The 14,733-nt window shown below is 34.8% G+C and overlaps 3 protein-coding genes across 4 annotated transcripts in view; all 3 read left to right on the forward strand.

Moving 5' to 3' along the window:
• LOC132067963 (ultraviolet-B receptor UVR8) overlaps positions 1-1,673 on the forward strand; it is a 48,725-nt gene extending 47,052 nt beyond the window's left edge. The window contains exons 14-15 of one of the 2 annotated variants that reach the window (XM_059461398.1): positions 650-729; positions 1,218-1,404. In XM_059461398.1, coding sequence (XP_059317381.1) covers positions 650-703 — 54 coding nt within the window. In that variant the 3' untranslated portion in view covers positions 704-729; positions 1,218-1,404. Of the gene's footprint in view, positions 1-649; positions 730-1,217 lie in introns of both variants that reach the window. The other variant, XM_059461397.1, reaches the window with a different exon arrangement.
• A 3,327-nt stretch (positions 1,674-5,000) lies between these two features.
• Positions 5,001-10,140, forward strand: LOC132067964 (probable methyltransferase PMT26). The gene is made up of 9 exons (XM_059461399.1): positions 5,001-5,208; positions 5,765-6,822; positions 6,908-7,057; positions 7,628-7,898; positions 8,151-8,261; positions 8,351-8,525; positions 8,733-9,005; positions 9,333-9,527; positions 9,618-10,140. Exons 2-9 carry the CDS (start codon positions 5,818-5,820, stop codon positions 9,844-9,846), a joined length of 2,409 nt encoding a protein of 802 aa, XP_059317382.1. The 5' UTR covers positions 5,001-5,208; positions 5,765-5,817; the 3' UTR covers positions 9,847-10,140.
• A 1,048-nt stretch (positions 10,141-11,188) lies between these two features.
• LOC132066245 (nuclear transcription factor Y subunit B-3-like) lies at positions 11,189-12,337 on the forward strand. The gene has a single exon (XM_059459594.1). It carries the CDS (start codon positions 11,189-11,191, stop codon positions 11,786-11,788), a length of 600 nt encoding a protein of 199 aa, XP_059315577.1. The 3' UTR covers positions 11,789-12,337.
• Positions 12,338-14,733: the final 2,396 nt, after the last annotated feature.

Consider the following 14,733-nt stretch of genomic DNA (forward strand, 5'->3'; position numbering starts at 1 on the left):
TTGGAAGCCGGCTTTTTATAGGTATCTATAACATTTCTGTGGACCATTGTTGTTCTCAAGGTTGTTACCATAAAAACCTAATTAAAATTCTACACCCGTCATTTCCTAGTGACAAAGTGGGTTGAGAACTGGAAATGGTCATGTTATCTTCTTTTATGTTGGCTGTATTATTAACTAAAGAGAACCTCAGAAGATACAACAAGGACTTGTTCCTGAAAGCAAAGAGGATTGTTAAATTCATTTCTCTATCGTTCTAATCTAGAAAGAAATTAAACTTCCAAGAGGAGGAGATTTCGTCCTGCTCAAATGTTGCAAACCTAAAGATTTTCCATTCTACAGTTTCATATACGAATCCCAATGTCCCATTGATACGTAATCGCTGATATCCTCGGTTTTCTATCGTTGCCGTGTTCCTCTATCCTGATTGTGGCATGGTTGTGGGCTGCAAAAGTCTCACGCTTCTGTGTAGTTGTGAAAGTGCCATTTTACTGTTTTACTTCTCTACTTTTCAGTATTTAGTTATTCATTCGTTGTCAACAACTATTTGGTTCTATTTGTTCTGGCATTTGAATGATAGTATTTTCACATCAAGTGAGTGAGCTATTTGGTTTACTCACGGTTAACTATAACCTCCACATTTGACCTTCAGGAGGAAACGTTTACACTTGGGGATGGGGAGGCTCCCATGGAACATTTTCTGTAGACGGACAATCTTCTGGCGGACAATTGGTATGTTCCCTTAGACTTTAAATGAAGTTGTTATGTTTTTATGGACTTAAGTCTAAACTAGTCATGACATGAAGAGGAACTGTTAGTGCAACACGGTAAAAGGTCACTTTAGTTCTAAGTCGTTTGCTCAATGTCACATCTTTAAAAATGGTTCAAAAACCTTGCTAAATTGCTTCTTCTTTCTTCATTTTAGTTCTGGCTTTATTATCTTGTTGCTTTGTGGAAGTATTTTTAATCACTCTCTTTCACCTTATGGATGAGCAGAGCCTTGTTTGATAAATCAAAACATTTTCACGAAAGTGGCAACTTCCACTTGGTTTCCGTCTTTGCCCATTTTCCCTTTTGTTTTAAATCTTTTTCCCACTTCCACTATTTTGTTTTTCCTATTTGACTTCAGAGTTTTAAGTGACTTTTTCGGTTGCCATACACTGGGTATCCTGGATGTGTGGGTTGCTTAAACTTGCCTAATACAAAGTGGGTTTGTGCAGGGTCAAGGAAATGATGTTGATTACATTAAGCCTACAAAAGTCAACTTTCATAGACATGTAAAAGCATTGGAAGTATCATGTGGGTTTAATCATACGGGTGCTATACTTGAATACAGCTAAATCAGTATCGTTATTTCTCTGCACTCTCTCTCTCTCTCTATATATATATACACACACACACACAAAACTTCTGGGAGTGGAGAACTCCTTACAGAAGGTTCAGCAATATCAGAATGTGATTGCCTGTCGTAAGTTCAACTTCACGTTCACATAAATAAGCAGTCTGTTATTCCAGCTATATACTCTGCCGACGCATGATTATAGGATCCTTTTCTTGTCTTGAAGTTTTTCTCGTCTTACTGACTTGTAACCTTTATGCTGAACCTGTTTATACCCAGTTTGTGCCTTATAAATCGTACTACCTTGTATCAAATAAAATATCTATTGTACTTCTTACTTCTTGTCGCACTGTTATTTTCTCCTCCACATACTTTCTATTCATGGATGGCAACATAGGCAATCTTTTATCTGAAGCGTCTCTGTTCTATCTCTGTTGAATGTCGGCTGCCTGCAGTTGAAGTTCATCTTCCCTGAGCTTTGTAGCTGCACAGCAGGAGATTACAGCGACCATTGTTTAGGGTTTGAGTGCCCATGAAGAAGTGACAGTTTGTTGTTCAAGTCTTATGCCTGCTGGAGCATGAGGCCAAAATTATGGGCGAATTAATTTATTGAAGGCCAAAAATTAAAGACCAACTATTTGAGAGGCAAAAATTAAAGACCACCCCAAGATAGGGGCAATCGTGCGAATTGCCCAAATACTTTAAGAAATATAATGCCAACCACTAATGGATAATTCATATTTTATATCGACATATTTGAATTCTAACAAATAAATAAATGCATTATACTACTATAAAGTAAAATTATAAGAAACAAAAAAAAAAAAAAAGTAAAAAAAAAAAAAAAAAAGTAGTCGAAGTTAGAATAACAGAATTTGATTCTTGAAATTGATAATTTGATAATCAGAATAAAATTTCGTTGTCTCAATTGTTTGCAGCGATGCTTGAGAATTTGAGAAGAATGCAAAGACAATATAATCTTAATTTATTCAAGGCCTTTCATCCCTTGTTTTTAGAAAATAAACAACTTAGTCAGAGGAAGAAAAAATAAAGCACACCAGTTTTATTATGGGAGAGAAAAAAAATTAAATATTAGAATGTGAATTAACCATCTGTCACCATTAATTACATTGACTACGTAATTGTCTTTTCTTTTTTTAATAAAGATTCTATACTTTTTACCATGAATATTAAAATATTATCATCGTGAAAAAAAAATTCGGACCTTGAAAATATGGGGGCTTAAATCCATTGCTTTAATGCAAATTCTCCAACTTTAGGGAGAATCGGGAATTTATCTGTCACCATTAAATACGTAATTGTCTTTTCTTTTTTTAATAAAGATTCTATAAAGAGATTATGAAAATATGGGGGCTTAAATCCAACAATGTGAGAATCTCAATGTCAAAAGATGCAATGAGATCGCGAATAATTTCGTTATCATAGTTGATAATTAGATATATTAGTGAGAAAGCATTATATACTTATATTTGTGTACTTTGAGCAGAGAAATATAATATCAATTGGATAATATTATTTGAAGATTACAACATATAAGCTTAGGATTTTGTGAACATATTTACGTAGCAACTATAAAAGTATGAAAAGCGAGAGATGGAAAGTTGAATGTTACAAAAACAACCATGTTTATAGTAATATAAACAAGAATCACAACAAAATTAACATGAAATGATCCGAATTTTATTTTGCCTTATAATGTATGTTCAATCAGATCTTTTTCCTCAAACTTTGTCGATAAATTTTTGGTTTCCTTTATCATGCTTCCACAATTTAATCCATTCAATAAGAATATATTGAATTCTTTGGGGCATTGAGTAAAGAACAATTACGCAAAGATAAAACAAAGATACCAATACCTTTGATTTTTTTTTTTTTTTTTTTTTTTTGCTTTTTCCTTTTTCATTGAAAATTTTACAACGTAAAATAAAATAGAATGATGCAAATAGAATAAATGATCGACTTCTTTATAGGCTAAAGCTATAGGCGACCCCATTAATTTGTCTTTCTTTTTCATTTTTTATACTAGAACTTGGACTTGTTCTCATTAAACTTGTTCTCATTAAACACTTACATAATTAAAAAAAAAAAAAAAAAAATCTATTAAGACACTTTTAGGATAACCATTCAAAAATATGAAGTGTGTAATGCAGTCGCAATAAGGTGGCAAAGTGGCTAATTAAACGAGCACATGTGAAATTTTGACCTAGTACGCCTCCAATGCCACTTGAGGCACCCCATTTTTCAAAGGTGTCATCTCTATTAAGCTTAAACATACTTGGGGGTGGTGGCTGTCACTTAATATACATAGGAGATAATATCTATTTAGTGTATTTGGTATTGGTCAAGTACCAAAATTCAGCAGCTTGTTGAACAACGCTATCAGATTTTAAAGCAATAATATAATACTCAGAGATTTTTCTGTTGTGAATGATCTAGATGTTACAAAGACCGTATGCTAAAAAGCTTTCGTATTTGATTTTTTCGGAAGAAGAGAGGGATAGAGAGGGAAATGTGGAGAAATAGAGAGATAGAAGCATGAGAAGGTGTGGTAGCAGATCTGAAGAAAAAATGACGATGGTGGTAGAAGAGATGAGGTAACTGAAAAAAGAAAAGGAAGAAGAAGGGAAGAGTCAGCGGTGGCGGGAGAGAAAATATTTGCAAAATAGAATAGGAAAAAAACATTGAACAAAAAATAATCTCACCTGCTCATTTTAGTGTTTTACACACACTATGTCATATCAACATAAAGTATTTAATAGAACACTCTTTTGAGTAGTGTAAGGAGTAGTTTGGAAGATTTATTAGAGAAAATAATGCATGCATTAGCTTTCTGTATTATTAATATATCTTGTTTGGTATCCTTTTTCAACCTATGTATAACAAATGCAAGTATTAGTTATACACCATTTTTGGTATTATCCTATGTATAACTAATAGTCGTTTAATACATAGCAAACTATAATATTAGCAATGCAAGGGTTTTTAATACATGCATAAGCATGACTAAAGACACAGTTGCCCCTGAAATCTCTGAAAATCTTTTTTCAATTATTAAGTTGGAGGATATTTTTGTAAACAAACCAATTTTTTTAAAAAAAAATTATGCAATGCATGTTATTTTTAATACACCAAAATCAAATAGTGAATAAGAAATAATCTCAGCATAACTAATCTCACCATTACTAATAACAACATTACTAATATACCCTATTCAGCGTTGTTCTTATACACCCTACTAAACAACCCCTAAGGGCTCGTTTGATATAGGAGGTAAGGATAAATAATTCCGGAATTATATTTGAGATGAATTTATTTTACGTTTGATTGGAATAAAATGATCGTATAATTAATCTCGAGATTAGTTATTCCGGAATTGTAATGTTATTTTATTTCAGTGAAAGGATGGAATAACTAATTCCGAAATGTCTTAAGAGATGGAATAAATTAGTCTCAAAATTATAATTCTGGAATAATTTTATCTACGTACCAAATGACCCCTTATAAGAATGAGTCAAGTTGACGAATTTTAAGGGGCACTTATGACTTTAGCCATTAAGGGGCATGTAGATCTTACATTGGAATTATAAAATTTACCCTTCAATCTGGCGACAGCGACGCATCTAGTCTCCGACCGCAATCTTGTTCTGGTGGTCACCAGCCCTAAGTTCAAATTCTGAGGTCCATTTTATTATCACATTATTAATAATATACGCAATACAATACCGGGTGAACACTACCTTTACTGCTATAGCACTACTAGTCTGCTACTGCTCTCTCTTGTATATATTCATGCCCGTTGAACCCCAAAAATTATGGTTCAGCTTCCCTTTTCTCAGATCTGCTACTAAAAGGTACACCTGCTTTCTTTCTTTTAGATTATTTTCAAATTTGTCAGATCTGACTCTTTCTCTGTTTAGTTGTGCAATTCTTTAGCTACTTCTCTTGTGCAATCAATTTTTATTTTTAGATTTGCTCAAGATCTGAATCACTTTTACTCTTAAAGATTGTTGCTTAGCATCTTCCCGATCATTTTACTATTATTCCTTTAACACTCTTTTCCCTTCCATGTCTTGTTTTGGTTACCGTATAGATCTCCCGAATTAACAAATTGATTCTTTTGTTGTAGTATTGTTTCCTTTAAGATCTACTGGTGATGTCAATACTCTGATTAAAAGCAAGATATAATTAATGACTATTTAGAGTTCCCTGTGTGTATGTCTTTACATAGTAATTCCCTTACTAAATATAGGGTCATAGATTTGATTTAAGTATCAGTGTTCAACCTCCACTGTTTTAAGTGGACACAAAATTCAATGTGACAATTGATTTACTAACATGTTAAGTTGCCAGAATTGCATGAGAGTGATTCAAAGATTTTACTCTTATTATTTTTATTTTGTACCACAGGTGGTGAATAAAGGAAAATTGTCAAGGACTGATAAAATTTACCGGAGAAAAGAATGGCATTAGGAAAGTATTCTAGAGTAGATGGCAGGAAGTCATCGAGTTATTGCTCCACTGTGACTATAGTGGTATTTGTAGCTCTATGTTTAGTTGGGGTGTGGATGATGACATCATCATCTATTGTTCCAGAACAAAATTCAGATTTGTCCTCACAGGGGAAAAAGAATGACGTGTCAACACAGGTAACGGAAAGTAAAGAGAATAACAACAACGCTGGTTCTGAGAGTAATCCAACTGATGAGGGAAAATCAAAACAATTTGAGGATAACCCAGGTGATTTACCTGAGGATGCAACAAAAGGAGATGCCTTAGTTAGTCAAGAAGAAAATCGTTCTAATCCACAAGAAACAGAATCAACCTCAGAGGTGAAACAGGAAGAGAAATCAATAGAACAGAAAGAGGATACTGGAGACTCTAAATCGGAAACTCAATCCGAGAGGGGGACAGATAATTCAGATGACAAAAAGGAAGATGGGCAATACAAAGTAGATGATAAGGATTCCGAGGCTGGGGAGAAAAACGAAAATAAATCTGTTGGAGAAGAGATCGAAGAGGGTGCTGATGAGAAAAAATCAGTCGAAAACTCAGCTGAACTGAATGATAAAAAGGATCAGAAGGTAGACCAAGATTCTGATGATCAGAAGAAGGACCAGTCTTCAAGTGAGGTATTTACTTCAGGGGTTCAGTCAGACCTTTTGAATGAAACCACAACTCAAAATGGAGCATTTGGAACTCAGGCATCAGAATCAAAGAATGAAAAGGAAATGCAGAAGTCTTCGGGATCAGATAAAGAAAGTAGTTACACTTGGAAACTCTGCAATGCCACTGCTGGGCCAGATTATATCCCTTGCCTTGATAATTTGGAAGCAATTAGGAACCTCAGAAGTACAAAACATTATGAACACCGAGAGAGACACTGCCCAGATAATTCTCCGACTTGTCTTGTTCCACTTCCTGAAGGATATCAACGTTCAGTTGAGTGGCCTACGAGTAGGGAAAAGGTGATACGTTATTTCTGGAATGCTGTTTGAAGTTGGTTCTATCATTTTTATTGTCCTTGAAGTTAAAAGTATTACCTTCCTGCAGATATGGTACCACAATGTTCCCCATACGAAGCTTGCAGAAGTTAAAGGACATCAAAATTGGGTCAAAGTTAGTGGTGAATACCTTACCTTCCCAGGTGGGGGAACCCAGTTTAAGCATGGTGCTCTACACTATATTGATTTCATACAGCAGGTTAGCACTTGCACTTATTCTTTGCTCTGCATTTGCATGTATGTTTGTTTTTCTTAAAATCATCAATGGACAAGCATGTACTATCTGTCAGTTCTTGCTGTTGTTTCTGATTTGTGCATGTGCTTTTTAGTAGATTGTTCAATGTCTATTCTTCTTTCTACTTACCTAAACTAACATGTGGTATCTCCATTTTTTTCACTTGTTACTCGAAGTACTGTCGTCTTTTTTTTCAGAACATAAACCTTAAAGAAGTTCTTAGTGATTTTTTACCCAGGTTAACCTCAACGTGAAACAAGCTTGGAGCATCAAACAAATTTATAAAGGTTTTTAATATTCTTGCATGGCGTTTGATGCTTTAGCTGTTAGAATGTGGAGTGTTAGTGTTAGAGCTTTAGAATTGCCCCACATTGTCAAATATCAGAATTAGGATGGTAGAGTTTCAAGTAGGATAATGTCCCACATTGCAAAAAATATCATGTGTATTTGATACTTATAAACAGTTGTGTCATGTATCCATCAAATATCAAATTATCTTAATTTTTTCACACAATTTTTACATTATTTTTGCAGTCTGTTCCAGAAATTGCCTGGGGCAAGCGAACTCGGGTTATATTAGATGTTGGATGTGGGGTTGCCAGCTTTGGGGGTTATCTTTTCGAAAGAGATGTTTTAGCAATGTCTTTTGCTCCTAAAGATGAACATGAAGCTCAGGTTCAGTTTGCTCTTGAGAGGGGTATTCCTGCTATATCTGCTGTCATGGGTACAAAGAGGCTTCCCTTTCCCGGTCGAGTCTTTGACGTTGTTCATTGTGCACGTTGCAGAGTGCCCTGGCATATTGAAGGTATTTGATTTTGCATTCGACCTACTCCTTATGTCTTTTCATTGCTAAGAGTATTGAGGTGTCAAGTGTAAAGTTCTTCTATTTAGTAGGCGAACCTTTGAGAAGAACATAGGTAGTTCTCGGAGTGTGGACTTCCAGCACCGGAAATATTTCTATATCCGCAATCAGTTTATCTCCATTATTTCATCTTACAACTGATGATATTGTGAAACTTGATTTAAGATTTAACTATTTCGATCTAACAAAATGTAGGGGGGAAACTTCTCCTGGAGCTCAATCGTGTACTTCGACCTGGTGGATTATTTGTTTGGTCTGCTACTCCTGTCTACCAAAAGCTTCCTGAAGATGTTGGGATCTGGGAAGGTACTTCACTTTAACCAATTCGATTGACTCTTCCATAACTTGATTAACTAGTCTTGCTGAATGATGGTCCCTTTTTTGCCATTTGACAGCCATGAAGAAGTTGACAAACGCAATGTGCTGGGAACTTATTTCAAAAACCAAAGATAGAGTTAATGGAGTAGGGATTGCTGTATATCGCAAGCCTACTTCCAATGAGTGCTATGAACAAAGATCAAAAGACGATCCCCCGCTTTGTCAAGGATCTGATGATCCAAACGCAGCCTGGTATTATTCTCAGAGTGATGGGAACTTCATTTTTTAGAATTAATATCAATTATTTGGCTGTCTAGAACAAATATTCTTATCTAGTACAAATGCTGGAAACTATTTTCCATCTTATCTATGGAAATTGTTTTTTTTTTTATGGAGAATTGCAGTGAGATTTTGCATCTATGCTTAAACATGATCTAATGAATGGATGCTTTCCTTCAGGAATGTGCCTTTACAAGCTTGCATGCATAAAGCTCCTGTTGCCACATCAGAACGTGGATCTCAATGGCCAGAATCATGGCCAGCCAGGGTATCCAAATCACCTTACTGGTTATTGAGTTCCGAGGTTGGAGTATATGGGAAACCAGCTCCAGAAGATTTTACCGCAGATTATGAACACTGGAAACATGTGGTGAAGAATTCATATCTTACTGGAATGGGGATAAACTGGTCTACTGTGCGGAATGTTATGGACATGCGTGCTATCTATGGAGGGTAAGTACAGTGCTATGTTACTGGCGTCCTACCTATAGATCTTCTCTCTCTCTGCCTAACATATCTAGCAAAGAAGTTTCGGTTGAAGCTTGTTGCTGACCATAGGTTTTATGAGTTCAATGGACTAACAGACAGGTTGTTTTAAAAAACTGTTGGAACTTTTTTGATCAGAATGTAGTACGTGGTTGGTGCTAAATTGATTCTCTCAGATTTCTTTACAAGTCCCTGTGTTCTCTCAGAAAAGATTATAGCAGTTGTGACTAATTCTATAACATCTTTTCATTGTATTCAATGGCTTGTGATGTTAAACTTTGTGTGACCTTGCAGATTTGCAGCTGCTTTAAGAGACTTGAATGTGTGGGTTATGAACATTGTCTCAATAGATGCTCCAGATACGCTACCAATTATTTATGAGAGAGGTCTTTTTGGAATTTATCATGACTGGTGTGAATCCTTCAGCACATATCCCAGATCTTACGATCTTCTCCATGCTGACCATCTCTTCTCCAAGATTAAAACAAAGTAAATATTTAACCTTTAAATTATGGACCCATTCATTTTCTATTTCTCTATGTTGTGATCTGATAGTGCTTTGGTTTTTAAAACTCGTAGGTGTGGTTTACCGGCAATAGTTGCTGAAGTTGACCGCATTTTGAGACCAGAAGGGAAGCTCATCGTGCGTGACAAGGCAGAGACCATAACCGAGTTAGAAAGTATGCTCAAGTCTATGCATTATGAAATCCGTATGACCTATACCAAGGACAAGGAAGGGTTGTTGTGTTGCCAGAAAACAATGTGGCGCCCCAAGGACGTCGAGACACTAACTTATGCCATTGCTTAGCATGTGCAGGATGCTGGTTGTGTTGGCTTTCATGCCATTCTGATTAAACTTTTGTAACTGTATTCTTGTCAGGCTATCACGTTCCATTCCTTAGCAAAATTAGTAGTATCATTATAATATTTGTAATATTATGTCATTAGTTTTGGAGGTGGTGAACATTCTTGCAAGTGTAAATGCCATTGGTTTAGAACGATGGTAAAACTCATAAGCACCACAACGAAAGTCAAGTTTTTGTGCTGAGTGCCCTCCAAAAGGAGTGGTCTTTAATTTTTACTCTTCATTTTTAAAATATTTGACTTTTGTCTTTGCCTTCATTTAATGAAACTTTTGTGACGCAAATACCCTTTCATCCTAAATAGCGTAGCTTTCTTTTTCAACCCCTTTTCTTCTCTTCCTCTGCAACTTCATCCTCCTTTTTATTCTATCTTATAGTATTACTCTCAAAGGTTCTATTGACCAGCATTAGGTATTCCGAGAAACACCTAATGCTGTCCAAGAGTAACGCAACGCTTATTCCCTGATTCTCAATTCTCATACAAAACTAGGCCTTGCATGCTTTTCTGCTTCTCTCCCTCACTTTTATAGTAGTCTCGGCGCTGCTGTTTTTCTGTAATATGAAGTTGCTGGTTTCTTTTTTCTTTTGGAGAGATTGCTACAGTGATACAATATTCAAGTTTGCTACTTAACATGAAAGAAAAGAAGTTTGTTTTAGCAAATAGCAATAACGTATTTGAATTTGCTTCTATAACATCCAAGTTTGCTAGTTAACGTGAATGAAAAGAAGTTTGTTTTAGCAAATAGCAATAACTTATTTGAAAATTTGCTTCTACAACATCCAAGTTTGCTACTTAATGTGAAAGAAAAGAAGTTTGTTTTAGCAAATAGCAATAACGTATTTGAATTTGCTTTTGTTTGTAATTTGTGTCGATTATAATCTTTTGTGTATGAAGGCAGTGTATATATGAACAAATGAAAACAAGAGAAAGCAAATAAAATTAGAGGAGTATTTTCTTCTTGATTAAACCGAAAACCGAACCGTTAAGGATCAAAAACCGATAAACCGAAACCAATAACGAATATCTTATTGATTTGATTATCGGAAAAAAATTTATCTAAAAGAAATAAAAAAAGTTGATTCCTGAAAAAAGTAAGTATAGTATTTTTATCTTTTGGTAAGCTCACAAAAGAAAGTATTAAAGGAGTATAATATAGTTAGTTATCAAAAATTAGCCTTAGAGCGAGTAAACAGGTGGGAGTCCATGAAAATTCCTATTATCAGGCCTAACTTAATGCTTCTCACGCCATATACGTTAAAAACCATCCTCACTATTGTCTCAAAAACATGGAAGAGGGAAGGCAGGGAAATGGGCCAATTAGTCCAGAAAGCACTTCAAAAATCACCATACAGCAGACAACCCCTCCTACATTCAATACAATTACTACTAGTAAAGAACAAGATCGGTTCCTTCCAATAGCAAATGTGGGGAGAATCATGAAGAAAGTCATCCCGGGCAATGGGAAGATGTCGAAAGATGCAAAAGAGACGATGCAAGAATGCGTGTCGGAGTTCATTAGTTTCGTGACTGGAGAAGCATCAGAAAAATGCCAGCGCGAGAAGAGGAAGACCATCAATGGGGATGACATTATTGGGGCAATCCAAATCCTGGGGTTCGAGGATTATGTGAACCCACTGAAGCAATATCTTAACAAGTACAGAGAACTTGACGAAGGTGAAAAGCTAAATATGCCTACTAGTAATAATAATAAGCAGCAACACTATGATCCTAGTTACGACAACGTCTATATTGATTCTCCCAGCTCAGCTCAGGCTTCATTTCTATCAACAACAGACCAATCATTTCGGTTGCCAACATTTTCACAGAACTCAATACAATCCCACTTATCTCAACAAGAGCAGATTGACTCTACGGGGCATTGGTAAACTGATCGATATACATGATCGAATTGTTGAATGATCAGCAGATAGTACGTGTTACGATATCTTACACCATCTGCTTAGGATTTGGCACGTTGTAATATCTATCTCGTGCATATAAAATCACACACACACAAGCATATTTTGTTTAGCTAGAAGCATACAATACCTAATTTGGTTGATCTAATTTTTTTTAAATGTAGTCACAAATCTGTTCACCAAATTCTTAGGTGCACTTTGAAGTTGGTAAAAAAGGAATTCAAAGACAAAATAGAAGAAGAAATATATACTTGACTGCCTTGAAAAGAAAGTGAGGGAAACTTCACCTTTCTCTTGAGGTGCATCTTTACAACTTTATATTTAATAACACGAGTACGTAAGCAATTAATGTCGTTCTTGTTAGCAATTTTATCTATAATTTGTCTCCTTGGGCTTGTTTTTCATACTTGAGCTCGTGCATGATAGCTATTGAGTCTCTTGTGTTTGTGATAAAATCTTGCAAATACACAACGTGTCTCGGAGGAATGAAAGGCTATTAGAGTGACACATCTACAAAAAAAAAAAAAAGAAAAAAAAAATTGTACTCCAAATTAATGCAAAATTGTACCCGTTCCACCATCCTTACTAGTTTGTTGCTTAAAAACAAATTCTTGTCTACATATATTGCATGTAGTTGTTTGTCTTTCCTTATTTTTAGTCATAACCCAGATTTTAGCGGTTGATTTATGAGTTCTTGGCGGTTTGTCTTGTGTATGTGATTGTGCAGGATCTGTATCTCCTATAGGATTTTTGGGGGTTTGTGTTTCATCATCATCTTCCCCACAAGATCCCCTTATTCCCCCAATTCCCTCAAACTTTAAACCCACGTATTGGGGAAATAAGGGGATCTTATGGGTAATTATTTAGTTGGGTCGGGTTTCAATGATGGAGCGGGTTTAAAAAATGATTTCAGGTTATTTTGGGGGATAATTTCCATCAAGACAGGGGTATATTTGAAAACTTTAAGGATGAGAGGGGTATTTTTGACCCAAAATAAGTTCGGAGGATATTTTTAGCCCTTTTTCCAAAGTAGAGGGGTATTTTTGACCCTTTTCCCTAAAATAAATGTTTCAAAAAATACTTATTTTTCAAATCAATTACATGAATAATTTTTTTTTTGTTAAATTCTTTATCTTCGTTTTAAAATTTCGTAAAAATATTTTACTTATAATATTAGTATTCGTTGTCATTTAATAATTATATTTTCAAGATACCAGTTACGGATAAATCTCACAGGGGTGTAAGTGGTGGAGTTTTATAGTACAAGGACGGTAAGTATTTGGTTTTAAAATAAATATACAGGGGATGCATCTAAAACTAAATCATATTACAGGTGAAATAAGCCCTATTGTTTTATTTATCTATATATAATTAAAAAGAGGATAGTTTGCCCTAAGATTTTGACAAGTGGCAGCATAAATTTATGACATGTGTTAGTTTTAAGACAAAAATTAGTTAATTAGTTAATGATTAGTTGTTGTTGTTCTTAAATTTGAATGTAAAAACAATAAAATATCTATAGTTTTTTAAGGAAATAGGTTTATTCTAATTTGAATAGGAAGTTACCATGAGAACAAAACTGTTATGTAACTTCTGAGCTTTGGGATTGAATTTTGTGTTTTTTTTTTTTTTTTTAAATTTTTTTGTACTGTGGTTAAAGCTTTGAAAATAAAGGGACGTGGGTGGGTTTTTGGTGAATGAAGTAGACTTTTAGGGGGAAATGGGGTAGTTTAGTTACCAACTGCTCCCACTTCCTCCATACCCCCTCCTCACGATCAGTTTCTTAACATATACAACATATACAAGAAAGCTCTCCATTCTTATCTCTAACATCTTCAATAGGTAAGCCTAAAATTTACATTGTCACTTCTTCTTCTTCAATCATTTTTTTAATGTTTCATAGCATAAATGGTAATAGTATATTGGTTTTAGTTGTTGTACTTTTAGTCTCTTACCACTGTGAATCACAAGATAGTTCTACATATATTTATCTATTTCTAATACCATTAAGTATGAAATAGTTAAATGCATTAATTGATGTGGCCAAAGAACGCATATATGTATATATACATGTTATTTTTTAAGCATATCCACTTTACAAGATCAGAAGAGCAAGCATCTGGAGAATCAAGTTGTGCCGAGAATTTATACAAATGGATTACATTGTGGATATCAAGTTGATTTTTTTAACCTATATTCTACCCTCTACTATGGTTAGTTTCAAAAATTGTGTTTGCGTACCATGTTAACAAAGCGTGCTCGGGAACATATATAGTGAAGCCTTCTTAACTTTAGTTTGCAATCAAGGTAAATCTATTCTTTGGTTTCCACGCATTTATTTTGAAGCAAAACTTCACGGTTTAGAGTTTTTGTATTAGCCTAATTATTTTTAGTGCTTATCATTTTGAATTGTAGATAGTAGTAATATATTGAAGACATGTTCATTTTTGAAGCCTTAAAACTTGAAATAGGAGAGCCTTTTAATTATTGGTTTTATTGAGTTTAATCTATACAGTATTGGTTTGATGGGTAGAATTTCTAGGTGTTGAATGTTGATAACATAGTAAACCCAATTTTTTGAATTCATATTGAGATAGATAAGACGCTATGATCGTGGAAGGAAATGTTGGAAAGGAAATTTGCTAGGAAGCAAAAAGTTTAAAGGCTAACCGTGGCTATGGGAACCATGGTATGTAGCTTAAATCAAAGGCCTCTCTTTCTGTGATTCCTGCTCCATAGCATAATGAAGGAAAACTTTTTTTGCCTACTTAGCTTGTAGTTTAAGTGAAGGTGGCCTTGCCGATTTAGCAAATATGATAACAAGATTTTCAGTTTATAATTTAGTTTTCAAACTTTGGAGTATATGGCCTGGCCTTGCAGTATATGTTTCATGTTACTTCATCGCATCATCT

The sequence above is a fragment of the Lycium ferocissimum genome, chromosome 8 (genome assembly GCF_029784015.1).
Source record: "Lycium ferocissimum isolate CSIRO_LF1 chromosome 8, AGI_CSIRO_Lferr_CH_V1, whole genome shotgun sequence".
In the NCBI taxonomy this organism is placed as follows: domain Eukaryota; kingdom Viridiplantae; phylum Streptophyta; class Magnoliopsida; order Solanales; family Solanaceae; genus Lycium; species Lycium ferocissimum.